Genomic DNA, 19002 nt, shown 5'->3' with positions numbered 1-19002 from the left:
CTTTGTCCAAAAACCTATGTTTTTATTTTTAGCGGTCTCTTTTTTTCTGCAAAATGATAAGAACCGTACCAACATATAAACATCATCTGTGCAAAGATTTATGTTTTTAAAGTGAAACAGTGAAAAATTACAGCGCTGTCAATACATGAATATCCAGACGTTGTACAAAAATGTCCAATTTTAGCACACAATTGGACACCATGCCAGTTGAATTTTTTAGGTATTTAAGAGCAGAAATTAATTTACTTTATTAACATGCCTAAAAATGCTTTTTTTTTAAAAATACATTTTTGAAGAATTAACCACACATTCACATGGTAATGGCCCTTTTCTGCCATGCGCATGGAGCGTTTAATTGGCCTCTGGCCCTTTAAACTCTGAGGGGCTGTAACTTTGGTTTCTTTTGGTCAGTTTGCATGATTGACACCTCTTTTTAATTGTTTGAGCCAATAGAGTCACAGTAACGATGCCACGTTCACGTTACTAGGGGCGATCGTGGCTCAAGAGTTGGGAGTTCGCCTTGTAATCGGAAGGTTACCGGTTCAAGCCCCGGCTCGGACAGTCTCGGTCGTTGTGTCCTTGGGCAAGACACTTCACCTGTTGCCTACTGGTGGTGGTCAGAGGGCCCGGTGGCGCCAGTGTCCGGCAGCCTCGCCTCTGTCAGTGCGCCCCAGGGTGGCTGTGGCTATAACGTAGCTTGCTATCACCAGTGTGTGAATGGGTGAATGACTGGATATGTAAAGCGCTTTGGGGTCCTTAGGGACTAGAAAGCGCTATATAAATACAGACCATTTACCATTTACTTCAACCAATCAGACGTTCCAAGGCCAAAACCCACGTGGGCCCAAATTTACTGCATGTGACGTCTGTCCAGTCACGTGTCTATAGGTGGGTCTAAAATGGAGGTGGTTGACGGAAAACGGCTCTGATGCGGCTAGGTAGGCGTGGCAACTGCTGATAATCACGTGGCTACCGGCTACCGGCGAAAATAACGGAGGAAATCGGGACAGTAAGCCAATTTCTGTCTTAGCGCATTTGCGCCGCTGTGTGTTTTTGTGGTCTTCTTTTGCGGCTCAGTCAATGAATTTTGGTCAGAGTGTGGTGAAACTTGGTGTTTGGAATTGGTGATATTCTGGAAGATAACCATGAAGATAACTTCATGGTTACATGAAGTCTGGAGAATTTCTGGTTCGCCTTGTTTGTTTAGCGGACTTGTGCGCATTTACATAACTGCTCGTTTAATCATGGCTTGTTTTCGTTGAGTTTGGTGGTTGTAGAAATGGTTTATATGACATTTTAGCTGAGATTCAGAGGTTTCTGTGGATACCACACATGTCTGGACTTATATTTCTCACCCCGTGTTATAACCGATTAAACGTGATCTCCTCCTTTTTGCTCCCGGTACCGGGGGCGTGGGGCTTAAAGCACTTGTTGCAGGCTGCTGAGTTTGCACCTTTTGCTGTGAAGTACAGCAAGACTTCTGACCGCTTCGCCTTGGGCATTTTTAATCTGTAGCTCTGCTCTAAAAGAACGTACGTACCTGGGCCCGCCTACTATCCTGTAAAGGTAAAATGATCGGCTAGAATCCAAAGTGTATGACATCTCATGAAAAAAAAAAAAAAAAGCACCGAAATAAAGCACCGAAATGTGCACTGCTTTTCGGTCTGGTTACTACCGTTTATGTCAGAACCGGTACCCATCCCTACTCTTCCAAGGATGAGGATGTTCACATCCTGGACAGGGAGGAACGCTGGTTTGAGTGCGGAGTCAACGAGGCCATTTACGTGAAAAGGGAAAGACCATCTCTGAATTGAGGAGGGGGCCTAAGGGTACATCTTTCACCATCTTACAATGCTGTGATTGCAGCCATTCCCCAACTCTCTGTGAACGGTACTCATGGCCATTGATCAGTGGGCTTTGATCAGTGGGTTTTGGTCAGTGGTTGTTGATCAATGGTCATGAGAATTTGCATAATTAAGATTAAGGAACTGACCTCCCAGCCCATTGTTCCTTCAGTGGTCTGGTTTCAGTCATTATGCAATGTACTGATTATAAGGTTGGGGAAACCTGCAGTCAGCTGAGACTGAAGAAGTCACTTAGATGAGTGACGAAACGTTTCTCCCACAAAACGCTACGTCCAGATGAACAAAATTAACTTTTGGAGAGCTAGTTCACTTAAGTTAAGTGCCTTTTCTATTACTGAAAGTTTCATAGGTGAGTCTTAAGTGTTTCAAAGAAAAGGACTGGACTGAAAATTGGTGAAAAAGGAGCCAATGATCTGTTGCAAGACCACTTTAACACATTACAAGAAAGTCTGGATCCTTCAAAACACAATATAAAGGAATCAGCAGTGGGACAAAACTTTTGCACGGCACCATATATTGCATAATTTTATATTTACTAGACTGAACTTTGAGATGTCTTTACTCTTCATCATTTTTATCACAGATAAACTGTAATTGCATTAAAGCCCAACACTTTCTGATCAATTCAAAGTCATTTGCATAAATTACATTAGAATTTACAAAGCATGCTAGCATTATCCTTTAATGATTAGCATGTTTTTTTAATAAGCTTTCAGACATCCATAACCTCTACTGTTTACCATGATTAAATTTAAATGTGATACGAACTGTCCTTGCTTTTCTGTCGACAGCCTCAGAGCAACAAACCAGATTAGATGCTGTGGACTTGAGAATTACACGGAGTGAAAGGCGCTGAGGAGCACAAGTTGGAGGTGATGACTCTGAGAGTGGAGCTGAATAACATTTGGGCTAAACTGCAGCTCCACAATGAAACAGAACGGCTGCAGAAGAATGAGTTCAGAGTTTTTTTAGATTATTCCTTCTACCTGATAAAATATCCATAAATGTCTGTGCCATATTCAACATCTCAAACATTTTGGGGGTTTTTACTTATCAATAATTTCCTCTAATATTTTTTTTCACAGGCAAGTTTGCTTTCTCTGTTGGTTTGATCGATCAGGTTGGACAGTTCAAGCTGGAGACCTCACTGAAATTCAACATTTGCAGTACTTACAATGTAACTTCAGGTGCATTTCACCCAACAAATGAATCCAAATGGATCTGAACACACTTAACCTTCGCAATGCTTAATAAAATACAAAACCCTCTTTTCTTATCTTCTTATTCAGGCAGGTTCATCGCACCAGCCAGAGGTCTACTACTTCAGATTCACTGCCTTTGATCACTGAATTGGAAAACTCTGGTCTTCACCTTTACTGCAATAACCAGAAAATCATTTCTAACTGGGAAAACAAGAATAATGAAGGCCATTTGTACCTGTCAGATGCATTAACTCTTCAAATAAATGAGGGGGAGTTAGTGTACACGCACCTTCCCTCTGGGCACAGCCTTTATGATGATCAAAATATTCCCAACACATTAAGTGGTCTCTTATATTTCAGTCTTAAATGCCTCCCACGTGGCGGTCACGTTGTGCTGCCCATTTATGGTGACCCACGACATAACTAAATATTTAATGATCAGCAATTGGTGCTCCTGTCATCCAATGTTGTGCATTATAACATAGACAATTTTCTCTGCTAAATTACCTGCGATTAGCCTTCAGTGCGAGTTTTATGAACTACAGGTTAAGGACATATGTTTACTCCGGCAACATAGGCGATTGCTTTGTTTTGATGAGTTCAGCCTTTAATTGCTTGTCTAGAGTCATCTCAAGATGAAAAACTCCACTGAAGCTGCACTTGATCAAAGCTGCGCTAAAGTGAGGTCTGCAGCGAGTGAGTAAGAGAACAAATAGCGATTTCAAATTCTGTATGAAGTTTATCCGCTATGATGCTCACTGGTAAAAAATACTAGAAATAAGACATCTTTTGTGGCAGAGATGTATGGGAGTAAAGGGTAACACACGCATTGGATCATCCACACATAGAAATAAAGTGTAGTTTAACAACGTATCTGCATTTGAAACAAAGAGAGCCCAGGTCTAGTTCTGTGAGGCTTTGAACTAAATGCTGATGTCAGCATGCCAGCATAGAGTACCTATTACAATGAGAGTGCTAAAATGCTGATGTAAGGTTTAAATAGTGAACTATCTGTGCCTTTTTACCTTAGCTGTTCTATGGCACTTAAAAATATATTTTGTTTTGTTTTTCCCCCCACCCATTCACACAGACACCAGTGGAGCTCACCTGCTATCAGGAGCAGCTTGGAGCTCAGCGTGAGCTACATGATTTGCCATGTTTGCTATCATTAGCAAATTAGCATGTTCTGTGTTTACTGTCTTTACATCAAGCATGAAAAACAAAAAGGTCAAAAAGGGCCATCAGACAATTTAAAAGTTAAACAAGTAAGAAGTGAATGGGCGGGACAGTGATGCCGTTTTTGAGGAGTGGACATCACTTTTATTTTTATTGCGCAAAAGAGAAACTGCTAACACAACTTTGGCTCTTTGCAGCACGCTAGCACTAAGCTTCAGTCCAGCAACCAGATACTGAACTTCAACAAGTAACAAAAATATTGACGAGCAGTCTGCAGCTTCTCTATCTGCCTGTTTTAAAGTAGAATCCCTGCAGGCGATCGCTGTGAAGTCTTTCTTCGTCTGTTTTTCGTCTTTGCCTTGTGTTGCTGGCTTTGTGTTCATACGGGGTAATGTTTTACAGCGCAACAAGAAAGTGATGTAATGAGTAGTGTAACAGATTACTTTCTCTGGCTAAGCATATTAAATTACTTCTGAGAAAAGTAATGTATAATCTGTAACACGTTACTTTTACTGAGTAATGACACCAACACTGGTAATATCACGACATTACTTACAGGCTTAAAGGCTAAACTACAGCAAGATTTAACTGATCTAAAAAAATTAAAGATGTATAAAATGGGTAATCACTTGAGTGTTATATATCAACAGAAACACATGTCTGATTGCAGCAAACATCCATTTGCAGTGACCGAGTCTTATTGCAAATGGCAATTAATGCTCTTTAAACTCGATCCATATAATCACCATGCTATTAAGAAAGGTCTGGCTATGGCCCTCTGGAAGTTTGTTGGACACCAGTATTTGCCAGAGACGTTGCACTTTGAGAGACACTTCTGCACTATTGATAAGACCCGCTAAACACCGTGGCAGTCATCTCTTGCGAGTGAATCTAGCGCCGACAGAGCCCTTCTGTTCTGAAAGGTCTCGCGCCGCGCAGATACTGAAGAAGGGGAACATCGCCAGAGCAGCTGGGAAAGATGAGTAGAATCGGGTCTTGTGGGGAAGTTGGCAAGGAAACATGGAGAAGACATAGTGGGTAATTGGAGCGCAGCGATATCCGCCATCTTGGCTCGTTACCTAAATAACAGCTTTGATTGAGGTGAATAGGCCCATAAAGGGTTCTGGTGGAGCCGATAAGGCTCAGTGTAGCTTGGCTGGTGTTGCGAAGCTTTTGGCATCCACGAGGACTCCTGGCTTCCTGCAGCTGAGACCTGGATCGGTTGGGAAGGGCACCTGGGATTCCAGATGTCTCAGGGTGGAATCTATGGTACCATCTCTCAATTGGCATTAGTGCCTACGGTGACATTCATCCTTCAGTCTGGCATAACGGAACTGGAAGCGTCGTGCCAGCTTCCTATCTGCCCACACAGATCTGCACGTGAGCCCTGCTGGAAGTTGTGCTTCCTTCTGCCTGGAATAAAGGGAAAAACAAAAGAGAGTGCAGGAAATAAAGAAAGAAGAGGCTGCTTTTCTGTCTGGAAACTTGGAAAGTAACACCCAAGAGCAGATGCTAATGTAGCCTAATGAGTGTAGGATTCTTAGACTCAGTGGCAAAAACACAATTTTCCTCAAAGATGTCGCTGTTCGAAAACATATTTTTCTTTAAGCGTGGCAGCAAGGATGTTATGGAGATTAGAGCTGCTTTGAAAAATCTTTCTCATCTGTTTGCTTTGAATACATGGTAATGTTAATCTGGACTGAAGCTGCATTAGGGAACGTTTGCTTCAAAACATACAAGCGTGTGGAGAAAAAAATTACACTTAAGGGGATGCTCCAATGCTCTGCGGGATAGTTAAAGCATCTTCTGTCTGACTCAGTCTATTTACAAGTAACAACAAATAAAGCGATAAATCCACACGGCTTCACCTTGGCCTCAGGTGGGGAGAGACGGAGAGGGAGTGTGAGGTAATGCGGCGCTCTTGCTTTTAAAACTAATTTGAACTGCGCTTACTGTACTTCCATGCCTTCCTCGCTCAAGGATTCCACTGCGTAACAATCGTCGGTAATCGGTGTTATTTTCCTACTGCAAAAAACACAACATTTCATGACAGCTCATAAATTGTTCAGCAGTTTTCCGTTTTCCCCGGGGTAGTTGAGTCAACATCTACTGCCGTCACTTCTCCGTACTCATGCAAACGCAACGCTTCAGCACCCATTCATCACTCGGTTTTCTCTCCTGACTGTATGTGAGTCCTGTCCCAGACTTTGCTTAAACTTCTTTTGATTTCCTCCACACAAACAAATGACTAAAGACCGTGGGCTTGATTAACCACAGGCACTGAATAACAATGGCAGCTGCAGCAGCAGCCACTTGTTGTCAGGGGGACATCATTTTGGGGAATTTGTCAACTCGGTCCTGCTGATGTTTCGGTGCTAACGGGGGTGGTGAGTCTATTCGGGGAGGTGCAGAAAGACCGCTCTCGAGCACAGCAATCCATGCGAAAGAGAGAAAATCTGATCTTGAGAGGAAAAAGAGGTGTTTAATGGGATGTTCACGCTCTGTTACCTGCCTGACAGGAACAATCTCACTCACTGGCCTTATTTGCCACTCAGAGGCCTCTGTATACAGGCTGCTAATTACCAGAGCTCCTGAATGCTTTATGAGCAAATCTGCTACCTGCACAGAGAAGCCTGGCTCATATTTGGAAAATGAAATTTTTAGCAAACTTGTGCCATCTTTCAATCACATCACATACACTAACACAATAAAAACAATAAAAAAATGGCTATATGTGGGGAAAAGGGTAAATAAAAACAAAACACTATGACCTGCCAATTATTCAGACATGTATTTAATTAAAACCTGTACAAAGATACTTTAATGATACACATATAAGCTTAAAGGAAGCAGCTGAAAGAAAAAAAAAAGAATTTTTTTTAAGAGTTTGATTCACACAAAAACAGTGAAAAAAGAAAGCTGTGTATTCGGCTAATTGGAAACAGGTCATGTTTTCCCCGTCAAGCTGATTCTAAAAGTAAAGAAATAAAAATAATTTTGTGTTTTGTCATAATATGGGCGAGACTCAAAGGCCTCTCACACTCTGTGGCCGACTTGAAGTGTCTCAGAGGACTTAATTATCTTAGCTTAGAAACTAAATGTATGGAATATGCAATTCTATTTGATTAATATAAGGAAAATAAGGATTTTAAAAAGCATTTTACCCCTTCAGTTATCCTTCTATCATCATCTTTACATATATCTGTTCAGGAGTCTCTGAGTGTGATATTTGACTTGTACAAAAACAATACTAAAAGACCAAAATCTTTGTCTTGCACAAATGCAAAACTCTATTAAACAAAAGAGAAAGATGATGCTGGACCCAAACTCATTTAAACAGACCGATCATTATCTGATTTTTGGGAAAAAATACTGATTCTGATTTAATACTGATTCATTTGCTTTAGACTTGAAGTCACAAGCAAGTTAAGTAATTGCTTATTTCAGTAACCACAGCCTGCTTGTATTCCCACTGCAACAGGAATGAGAGCCAAAGTACAAATGTTTTAAAAAATAAAGAAAAAAATCATTAAAATCTCAACATTTACGATGCTCATCTATGTATTAAGCACTGCAATAGATTGCCAACTTGTCCACACATGCTGAGTTTAAGCGAGACAGAAGGGATATTTTATTTTTGATGTTTCTCTTTCTATTTTAGCCAATTTAGTTTTTATTTATTTATTTGTGAAGCCAGTGGAACAAGCATGCGTAAATGCTTACAGTCGCGAAAACATTTCCACTTTGGGACAGTGCGTTAGCATGCTAACATTTCCTAATTAGTGCAAACAGCAGAAGCCTAAAAATAATGGGAGCCTGATCAGTTTTTCTGGTATCCGATGACACCATAGTTAACTTTCAAACTTATTCCATTCATTTCACTTAAGTTGCATTTATATAGCGCCAAATCCCAACAACTGTTGCCTGAAGGTGCTTTTTATTATAAGGTAAAGCTCCTCCAGTAATACAGAGAAAAACTGAGAAAACCTCAACAACCAGCTCAAAAGTCAGAAGCTGACAATCTAGGTGTTGAGACTTTTTTAATCACAGAGCTCATTAGGTCCTAAATAGTTTTCTGTCACATTCAACGCCCGATTTGTTCGGCTCAAACATTCATTCCCTTAAAGCCTCTTTAATATACAAATCGCAGAATGTGCTCCATCTCATCCTGCGAGTGACATCTCATGACACCTTGACTTTTTTATACACATGCAGGCACTCACACAGTCGGTTTCTCTGACATGCACCAGACCTGCTCTTGTGACCTTTAGCTGTGACCTTTAGCAGTCCCCAAATGCCACTTTGAGAAAGTCATTTATCGTGCTGGCCCCTGCTGTCAAAGTGGAATGTCACATGTGTCTGACTGACTACGAGCCGCATAGCTCGTGTTGCTGCCAAATTCATGGGAGGATAAAAGTGCCCAAGAAAACTTGAGTGCTTCTGTTTAGGCTGTATATGTGTGTGTATGTCTGTGTGTGCGCGCAATGAATACATATATACACACATTATGTGTGCATCCAGTAATGACTCATCAGTCAAGGTTAGTTGAGGTCAGTGTGGAACAAATTGCTGATTTATATAACATGCACATAGACTGAAAAGGTGTTTGGAGACTAACCAATACTGAGAGAAATGAAGTCTCTTGCAGACATTCACACTGTTTTCCCAGCTGCACACACTAACATATACACAACTGCTCTTACATTCGCTGCCCCCTAGCCCCTTCTGTACACAACCATCTGTGTGTCTACTGCTGCATCTCTTCTTCTTACTCAGGTTGCGAGAATGAAGTCAAGGTAAAGAGAGATTAATTCTCTGAAGTCAGACCCTCAACCAACCAAACAGCGGGGTGATTAATAACACCCCCTCCCGTTACCCTCTGCACACAGATGGGACGTCAGGTTGAAGGTTGATGGAGAACAGCACGGTGTGTGGTATTACACCCAATCATACAGATTAGAGTTCGGACTTGAGACCCAACAACCTTTACCCTGCTGTCTCACGCGATTTGTATCCTTCACGTATCCTTCCACCGATGCTGATGCCATTTGTCACCGCAGGGCCCCGCTGAAGACTCCTTTAAAAACAGGTGGAGGGAGTCTCTTCCTCTGGTTTTGGGTGATTTATGAAGTGCTGGTACATGCCTGAGCTGCTGTGGTTTTACAGTGTTTAGCCTGAGGAATATCACAGTCTCCAAAGTTGTGAGATGAGCCACATTGGACAGAGGCGACTCACACCTGTGAGTGACTTAAATACATGTGAGGGGTTCACAATTTTCTGTATAAGGTGGACTCAAGGACCCACTTCGTAAAACACAGTTAGGTTCAAATCTGTTCATATGAACTAATTTGAAACTGGATCAGACATAGCTATGAATTTACTATCTCAGTCAATGCTCCATTTGTGTTTATTAACCAGTTATAACAATTTATCCATAACACTTAGATGAAGATTTCCATCCATTCATTTTCTGCCACTGATTTGGGTTGTAGTTGCAGGGGGAGCAGACTAAGCCCAGACCTCACTCCCCAGCCACACTGAGGCGCTCCCAAACCAGCCGAAAGAGCTGCAATCTCCCCAGTGTATCCTGTTTCTGTTCTGGGACCTCCTCCAGGCGTGAGTGAGCACTCCATCCTTTTCCTTTAACAGTTTATAAGCAGATTTTAATTCACAGCTTCAGTTTGCTATTTCAGCTACCTTTCCAGCATGTTAGCCAAAATTTATTCATCAATACTTTTAGGTAATCAATCTAAGTGGTGGTGGTTATCAATTAAACCAAAAATGAGAGTCTTATTTTTATATATATATCTGGCTATTTTAACTGACGGATATACCCTCTCTTTTATTTTTTATTATTTGCTTATTCAAAAATTTATTTGGTGTGTTTAGCATAAAATTTCATGTATTTATTCATATTAGCTCAAACTCGAACAAGTTTAGATTTCTTTTAGATTTTCTCTAATGCACACATACACTTGAAAAGTATACACACAGGATTAAAATGCTCGCACTAGCATTTGGAGATAGTCTTCCTTCATTATTCCATCCACTCTGTGCACTGTATCAGTACCACTGCCAGCTAAACAGTCCCAGAGCATGATGCTACCACCACCATGCTTGCCACTCCTGCAGTGTTCATAGGGTTGAAAGTCTCCTCCAAACATACTGCTTGTCATTGTTGCCAAATAACTCAGTCTGTCTTGTCTGACCATAAAACCTTTTTCCAGAAGGAGTCATCTTCCTGGGTTGTTCCTGAACATCCTTATCAATTTCTAACCAATCGGGGTGACAGTTTGGGTCTTTTTCCAGACCTTGGTAAAGTGTCATTACATCCAGAAAACTCTGGACTTTGAACTGACCTTGGCAGTTAACAGCCTTTCAGACATTGTGGAACCTTCTGCACCAATTATTAAAAGATTTAAGTGAGAGTATGTATATGTTCGAGCCTGTGTGTATGCTTTTCACTTGGGACTATGTGCATTTGTAGTTTGTAGATTAGAGAAAATCCTGCACCCACTTCTTGTTTCAGTCATTAAAGACACATGCTGTCCAATCATTATACCCTAACTGTATTTGTAACAGAATTTGAAAACCGGGCCAAAGTTGTTATTTTTTTATGTTCACTAAAATTTTAAAACTTGTAGATTAACATAAAAAAATAACATTTCATGTATGTTTCTTTGTTTTTTGTGTGTGAATCTTTTACTTAAAAATGTCAACCTGTGTCTGTTCTTTGAATTATTTTGGTTCATTGATGGTGCGCATAGACACAAATGGCCGCTTGAAGAAATAAAAACAAAAAAATCTTCTGCTTATCCTCAGCTGGATGAAGACATGAGGCAAGACAGTGTGTCATTTGCAGTTTACGCATTAAAGCTGTCTCAAACATATGCTTGAGACAGTGAAATTAAGATTTACATTTGAAATATCAGAAATTTCCGTTGTTCCTGACTGAGTCGCTGCTTGGCTATTTCTATGTGAGGAAGATTGTTGGTCTGCATCTTTGGCCCAAATAGCAACTCTCTGTTGGCACTGCTTCTCTGTCGCTATCAGTAAACTAACATTTCTGCTTCAACCTGTGCAGATCCACAAAATTCTCAAACTGACTTTTTTCAGATTTGAACTCAAACGTGCACCAATCCCTTGGCTACTGCAGAATTACCTCCTGAGTGCTTTAACCTGTCCCCTGGTTGGGAATCGCAGCTTTAAATCATCTCTGTTTTCTCCTCTTTAGGTCATTCATTAGAGCCACAGAGGTAATAAGCAGTCATGTGATGTATTGCTTTGACACTTTACAGATGAAACCGCGAGAAACTAAACGTGTAGAATTCACACCTTGACAAGTTTGTGTACGAAGCAGTTTTAATTTATGCACAGTAACACAAGCAAACATGTAAAAAGAGTTAGTCGCAACTAAACCATTGAATAACCTAATATTTGGTTATACACTCTGAACAGAAAGATCTCAACTTAATGAGTGAATGTCATCTTACAGTATATGAGTAGCACTCCAGTTGGGTTTTCAGGAGAACAGTAGTTGCTACTTTGCACCATCTGTACAGCAAATGCCTGCTCTCACAAACACTTAGCTCAGAAGCCAAAGAATAATAATGAGCACTATCAAAATTCAAAAACATTTTTTTTTTTTTACAAAAAATATATAAAAAGTACAATGACGAGGACAAAACTTGATGCAGGCTGAAATGAATACTCCCAATTACTTGCCAGAACGTACATAAACCTTTTTTTCTTTTGAAAGGAAAATGTTCTTTTAACACTTGACACACCGAATAAATGTATTTAGAAAACCCACAGACAGGGGATTCAAACTGAACTTCCTGTACAAAACAAACAAAGAAAAACATGTAATCTTTAAAAGCAAAATGAAAAACAGAAAAAAATTTTACATTGAAAGTTTAAACACTTCTAGCTGCTAGAGGAACGAAAAGCAAACTAAAGAAAAACATGGACAAACTTGACCACAGACTTCAAATAACTACATCCTGATTCTGGGGCTGGGGGTAGATATTGATCTGCCTGGAGACTGCTGCTGCAGTAAAGCCACCAGGCATCACCGCAGCCTTTGTTTTTTTTATGACATCCAAAACCAGCCCTGAATCTAAGCCCAGCAAACAAAAACCAAAAACCAAAATGCCCCCTACACCGTGGAATGCGATCGATCATGCAAAATCAAACCGAAAGGCAGAGAAAACACATCAGATGAAGTCATGCAAAGCAATTTGTGGTTATTTCCAATCATTACAAATACAGGTCTGTTTTAGAGGCGTCACAGGAAAGTTAAAAGGGATTACGGTTCCCAAAGTCTCGTTGACGTGAGTTCTTCTTTTTCCCTTCTTAGATTTTTTTTTGTTGTTTTTTTTGTTGTTTCTTTTGTTTTTGTTTAATCCACATCAGGAAATCCAGTTGTCTATTTCTCAGTGAGAGTCAAGGCAAGATATACCCCCAAAACATTGAGCTTTCCAAGTGTACCTCAAGGCACCTGAGAGAAAGTGGGGATTTCCCTCTGTTGGCAACACTGTGTGTCTGTGTTTAATTACATACCAGCTGCCATAGAGTCTCAGAGTGGGCTTGTCCCACGCGTGGTGTGACGAATCTCAATACAAAGCACAAAGAAAAGAAGAAAGTCCGATTCGATGATAAGGTAGGTGTCGAGGGTTAATAGTCATCGTAGGTGTTGAGGTCGGTGAAGTATGCATTGGTATAGGTCTTCCCGGCAAGCTGTGGGTTGAAATACTTATTTCTTTCCTCCAGAATCAGATTGTTTTTGTTGAAGGCCTGTGAACATAAGAAGAACAAAGAGAAGAAGGAGAGAAGGAAGGCAGCTGAGTCAGTACGGACTTGTTTCCGACACATGGATCAAGTGATTATTCAGCCCAGATGGCAAGGTAAAAGCAAATCCATCTAGCAACCCTCCCCAAAATAAAAAAAAAGGGAGCAACACAAATCAATGAGGGGCCGCTCAGTGAATGAAACATACTTTCCACAGTGCAAGGTCAAAGCATTTGCAAACAGGCTGGAAAAATGATAAGCCACCACAGGGCTAAATTATTTTGATGCGCATCCGTATGTCCACCTCTGTCATCTCTAATACACAGCATCAGCAGTTTTTATGGCCCTTGGATTGTTGGTCCTCAGGACAATCTAAGCCATAAAAATCGATCATGTGAGAGTCACTTTTCTGTTAAACAATAAGGATGAGCCATGGGGGCATCTTCTCTGTCCCCGCGTGACATGGTAAACATGGAGTGATGCCTTTGATGTGGTGCTCAATACAACATCAGCAATTTGGCAAATAGATGTGTTCATTTCCAGTCTGCTGTAGTGGAGTGTGTGCTGGGAGTCCCTTGGGGGCAACCGTAATTGAACACTTGATGATGCTGCGTTTGCAGCTGATGGATGCTTCCGACTGACACTGATAGGGAACAAGTGTGCCGGACAAAAAACTCATATATTTTGTTTCATTCCCATTATGTGATTTGCACACAAAGGGAATGCAATCAACTCTCCTGCCGCCCCGGAGACGGTTATGTGTCTCTGCAGGTGGCCCCATGGCTGCTTTCAAACAGATGTGCTACGATGCTTGTTAGCATCACCTACTTCATCTTGCCTTAAATGCTTTTAATTGGCTCAGGAGTGATTATATTTGTCTGTATTTGTAAGCAAACGTATCTTTAACTATAAAGTAGAATCAGTGAAAGAGAGGTAACAGAGGAGTTTAATAAAAGAACCCAACAAATCAAAACCATCAAGTAAGAAACAAAACAAGGAATACGGACACGGAAAGAAAAACATGCACATGGAGGCGCTTTTAAGAGAAACATAAAGATGGGATACACTGCCTTCTCACAAGCTGCGAGGGAGAAGGGAGGGTTTCGTGATGGAGGGATGAAAGGGTCTGAGCAGAGAAAGAGAAACTAGAGTACTGTACTCCAACCTGCCACACACAGGAAGAGCCACAGGAAGTGGAGGGGCGGGGCACGGTGGGGAACAGGATGTAGCAGTAGTAGTAGCGGTAGCAGAAGTAGTAGTGGTTTGGGTCAAATTGCTGTTGTGGGGGGGAAGAGTCAAAAGGCGGGATGTTGTAGAGGTCAGTGGTTAGTAGAAAATCTCCAGTCCACGCATAGACACCCCCATATTAGAAGAGAGAGGCTGGTGCATGGCGGGGTCGTCCAAGGGCAAGAGTACCGACACATCTGGCTGCAAGGAGGAGAGGAACGGGCAAGAGTCATCTCAGAGAAACCCTAAGGCCATATTCTGTTTTACAGGAAGCCTGGAAATATGATACACTGTACATAAAAGTGCAGCTTAACGGTGAGCTTTGCGATCATAAACTATACAGCTGGAAATACTCCAGGACACCGGTATGAAGTGTGTCTGTGATACACTGTGTATAATAACAACAACGACAAATGCATCATCAACATCAGGATCTGAGATAAATCCGCTAAAATACGACGTCAGGTGTTCACGAGTCCTTCCTGTACACACCTAAAAGAAGCATGTTATGGTTTTGCACACTTAATGGTTGAAAATTCACTGCAACATCTGAACTGTTTAGGCCCACAGAGAGAGGGCTGGAGGCAGAATGTGCTTCTGGAAAATCACACATTATTCAATTGTCAGGCACCTCCTTTTGTATTTTCGCATGGAGTGTCTATATTCATATCCGCCTCTATCTGCAACTGCTCTAACTGAATTATGCTCCATGCTCCTGACTCTAATTGCATGACAGATGAAGCTCCTCACACCTTCATTTTGCAATGAAATAACATTCAGAGAAGTTTGCTTCGAGCCAGCGGATCTGTTCACACTCTGACAGTTATACAAAACATTTTCATAACTGTGAAGTGGTTTTGCAAACAGAGATCCAGGTATTCACTTAGTTTATAATATAGGCAGTTTCTGATAGTGAAGGTGCCCCCTGATGGTGTACAGCATAAAAAAACCTTTGCAAAGGAACGCAAAGCTGTTAAAAAAGTGCTTATTTATCTGGATTCCTGTAGTATCATACTGACTGTTCAACTCCTGAAGATAAAGATGTTCAAATAACTGTTCACTAAGTCCTCCCTCACTATAGTCACAACCTGATCACAGCTAACCAGCTAATCAAAGGTGATATGGCAATCATAGACTGTAATCAAAACACGGATGAAATATCAATTCGCTCTAATGGCCACTAGGGGGTGACTTCTTTAGTTAGATTTTTTAAAAAGTCAATAAAACACTATCACTTTATTTCAGACCTATGCAAACACTTGAATCTGTGAGTCTATGGCTTCAATCACTAATGTCTTATTTAATACAGTATAGTGCTTATTATGTTAATAATAGTACCAGTAAAATACATGTACATAGCTTATGAATGTTGGGGGGTTTTTTTTCAGTCAAATCCATCCCCTAGGCTTCAAAATATTTCACAAACCTGTGAGTGACCATGTTGATCTTATATCCAGTCTATAGTGTCAACCTTTGGATATTTCAGCATTGGAAACCAGTGTGTAGAACTGATACTTTTCATTTATAATGTCTACAAGGTGAGATCTTTATTATTTTATTAGAGGCCTCTGGAGGTTTTCGTAATTTAGATTTAACATTTAAAATTGTGTTTTAAATATGAAAAGTTACAAATATATTACTAAATGTTGTAAAAAATGACTCAAAAAAAAAATGTTTTTGCAAGGTTTTGAGCTAAATATGGAAAAATGTTGCCCTTAATTTCAGCATGTTTCACTTTACAAGCGGCGCCCCATAGGTTTTTGAATAAAAAAAGCCATTGTTTAATATAAAAATACCCTCTCTGATGTGTTTACGTATGTCTGAAATCCAGCTCTGAATGGTACACACAGGCGCTGTGTGTACCACTGAACATACCATTGTTATGTATTGCTCTTTATTAGAATTGGCCATGTTTACAAACTCATAACCCCAGCCAGCAATACCTGAGACGTTATCACATGACCCAAACACAATGGTTCTATAATTATCCTCTATTGTGAAGTTAAAAGTGAATCCTGCTGTTGGAAATGAATGCAAGCTACGCTGAAAAACAGGGTAATGCTAGAACTAAATTACACTTTATTATACTTCAGACGCCTGGAAATGTGAAGCTGCTTTCGCGTGCGGGCCTGACATCGAGGACCTTTTTGTTTCAAAAATGACTAAAAAAACAGCTACTGTTTTTGTACAGGCTGAGCTGCAGTACATTTGCTAGGAAATGCTAGGAATGCTAATGCTAAAACTGTGTGCATCACTGGTTGACATGTTTATTTGAAACATAAAGTAGTACTAAAGGCATTCCTTCTTTGCGCCAAAACAACAGCTTTTACATCTAGAATAGCTGCCTATCACTAGTGAGCTCCACTAGACTATCTTTTAAACCTTTAATAAAGAGCACTGGGAACCTGGAAAAGCCCAGCTGGAGTGCGGGGTATCTGTGGACAAATAGTAATCAGCTGCCCAGTCTGGCAGTAAAGGCCTGATCTAGCAGTGGATAAGAGGCTGCTTGTGCCTCGAGACTAGCTGGATCTCCTTCACTGGCTCTCACACATCCGACTTTCTGCCTGCACTTTAGGATGCAATAATGATACAAAGCAGGCAAATGTGCAGATGCAAAGCCTCTTCACCGACTTCCTACTCGCTCTAATAAGTAATTGCACTTTTGTATGTTATGAGAAAGCAGTGTATGACCACTGACACAGAACAGTCGCACACTGAGACACACAGCAGAGGAGCACAGGGAGTGAGGATGAACGCACAGCTGCCTATCTGTTACACAACTAGAGAGTGTCTGAGCACGACAGGAGGTGGCGTGACAGTGAGAGTCATGCAGTAAGAAGTGCATTTAATCACAGCTGACACCCGGGGAAGAGGCAAACCGTTGCTCACTGACTCAGAGTGGGGACGTCAGCTGATTAAGTCAAACAGTAAGGAAATGTTGCCTGTAAATAGCTCAACGTTTGTCAAGCGTGACCCGCCGCGAACCCGGGGCAAATAAAGTCTACAGACCTTGATGGCTTCCACGGTGTCGTACTTGTCCAGTTTGTTGATGTGGTTGGTGATGCTGGTGTTGAGCGGCGCGGCTGAAATGGGATGGATGACGGTGGCGTCGTGCGACTGCTGCTGGTAGCGCTGGCAGTACGAGTAGACCAGCAGGGTGACCAGACAGCCAAGAATGGAGCTGCTGAGCCCCACGGCAATCATGTGGAAGAGGTTGAAGTCTGGAAGGAGAGCGAGAGGCTGCGGGTAATTTTCTGCCGATTCACATGGCGGAAGCGCAATTGAAGCAGCAATTCATACGGTAACCACGGAGTGTCTTACTGTAAAAAAGACCCTTCTGTATTGCTTAAGAAAATAGATAATTTTTTGTTGCTGCTCTTTTTTTCCCCCTTCTTTGTTTTGTGCAAGAGGAAAACAATCTATCACGGAGATGACACGCTCTGTTTACACACTGTGTGCACGAGAAGAGAAGATTAAAGAAAAAATATAAACGCTTAATGGATGCTATTTGCTGTACCCTTAGCAACACTGTAACAGCTATTAGCAGCTGATAATAGCAAATGAGTCATCATTTAAGTACTCATTTAACCTTAGTCTTAACATAATAATACATTTAGAATTTGATGATTGCTCAGAATATGATAGTTTGAAATGAGAGCTTTATTTATCGCAGGAAATAAGCATTTAAAAAAATGCGAACATAAGATCAGCTCTGCCCACCGTCTTCTTTCCTGCTTCTTGGATGCATTTTCTTGAGAGTTTCTGTGCCGCTAAGCAGGATTGCAAAGCTATCTTGTTGCCCATGATACTGTACGTGTTTTCTGCCAGGTGCTATATCCCCCCCTCTCTTTATCTCACCCCCTCTGTCACACACACATATAAATTACCTCCACAGCGCCTCTCCTCCTGACTGGAGCGTGCGATCGAGACTTCTGGCAAAGGAAAAAGAAACAGCAAGAAAAAGGCAGAGGTATCAGGGATATAGCCAAACACATATACTCTCCCCTGTTAGCATGACAAAGTGAACCCTTGAAGGTGAATGTGGGGATGAAAGCTGCGCTCAATATGGCACAGATTATCGTGAAAAAACTCCACAAGCTAATCACGGCTGTGGCACCTGGAGTGGTTTATGAAAAGTATCAGCTCCCATTAAAGGAAATGAAGTACAAGACGTTGCTAATGAACCCTAATGGACTACCTTTCCCATAAAATGGGATGGATGATAAGGTATAAAGGCAAATGGGCAATTCTATAAAGATCTGTGAAGGTTCTCGTGAGTATTATACACCTGCTAATTAATACAGAAAAGGTTACAAATCCATGTTTCAATCAAATGTTTATTCTGTCTGATAACTAATGATCCCTGAAGTTTCTAGACCCGGGGACTTTACTCGTGAATGGGTAGCTTTTGCAGACGCAGCCCTCCCAGTGTTCCCTGTAACACAATGTGAATAACATCAGCACAAGAATCCTCAGATAAAGGGAGAAGTTTCACTGATCTCCGTGTAGCAGAGATCGATACTTTTCTGTGTCTCACATTACTGGCTGTCGATAGGGAGATGCCTGTCTAAGCAGATGTCAATACTGATGGTGTGTGCGTCAGATAATGTGCATGTGGTTTTACAGTAAGTATGCTGAGGTTTTAAAAGGAAAGGATTTTCCTAACTTCTCAAAGCTCTGTAAAAACCTCCCTCTCATAATCACTTAACCCCTCGGTTCAGGAAACATCTTAAGATGTTTCC

The 19002-nt window shown here is 41.1% G+C and overlaps 1 protein-coding gene and 1 long non-coding RNA gene across 7 annotated transcripts in view; one reads left to right on the top strand and one right to left on the bottom strand.

Moving 5' to 3' along the window:
• The first annotated feature begins 2651 nt into the window (after positions 1–2651).
• LOC112847781 (uncharacterized) lies at positions 2652–4250 on the top strand. 2 transcript variants are annotated; one of them, XR_003221570.1, is made up of 3 exons: positions 2652–2737; positions 2951–3052; positions 3155–4250. It is a non-coding gene; the product is annotated as an uncharacterized LOC112847781 (long non-coding RNA). The 2 variants fall into 2 exon arrangements; XR_003221569.1 differs by having other exon boundaries at positions 2660–2820.
• Positions 4251–11583: 7333 nt separating this feature from the next.
• sema5a (sema domain, seven thrombospondin repeats (type 1 and type 1-like), transmembrane domain (TM) and short cytoplasmic domain, (semaphorin) 5A) overlaps positions 11584–19002 on the bottom strand; it is a 140738-nt gene continuing 133319 nt past the window's right edge. For 3 of the 5 annotated variants that reach the window (XM_025910406.1, XM_013270374.3, XM_025910405.1), the window contains 3 exons: positions 18148–18192; positions 17270–17481; positions 11584–13039 (listed from right to left, as the gene is read on the bottom strand). In XM_025910406.1, the coding sequence (XP_025766191.1) occupies positions 12920–13039; positions 17270–17481; positions 18148–18192 (377 nt within the window). In that variant the 3' untranslated portion in view covers positions 11584–12919. Of the gene's footprint in view, positions 13040–14198; positions 14462–17269; positions 17482–18147; positions 18193–19002 lie in introns of all 5 variants that reach the window. The other 2 variants (XR_269493.4, XR_002063341.2) reach the window with 2 other exon arrangements.

This window comes from Oreochromis niloticus, linkage group LG9 (genome assembly GCF_001858045.2).
Source record: "Oreochromis niloticus isolate F11D_XX linkage group LG9, O_niloticus_UMD_NMBU, whole genome shotgun sequence".
NCBI lineage: Eukaryota > Metazoa > Chordata > Actinopteri > Cichliformes > Cichlidae > Oreochromis > Oreochromis niloticus.
This window is presented reverse-complemented; position numbering and strand designations above follow the sequence as displayed.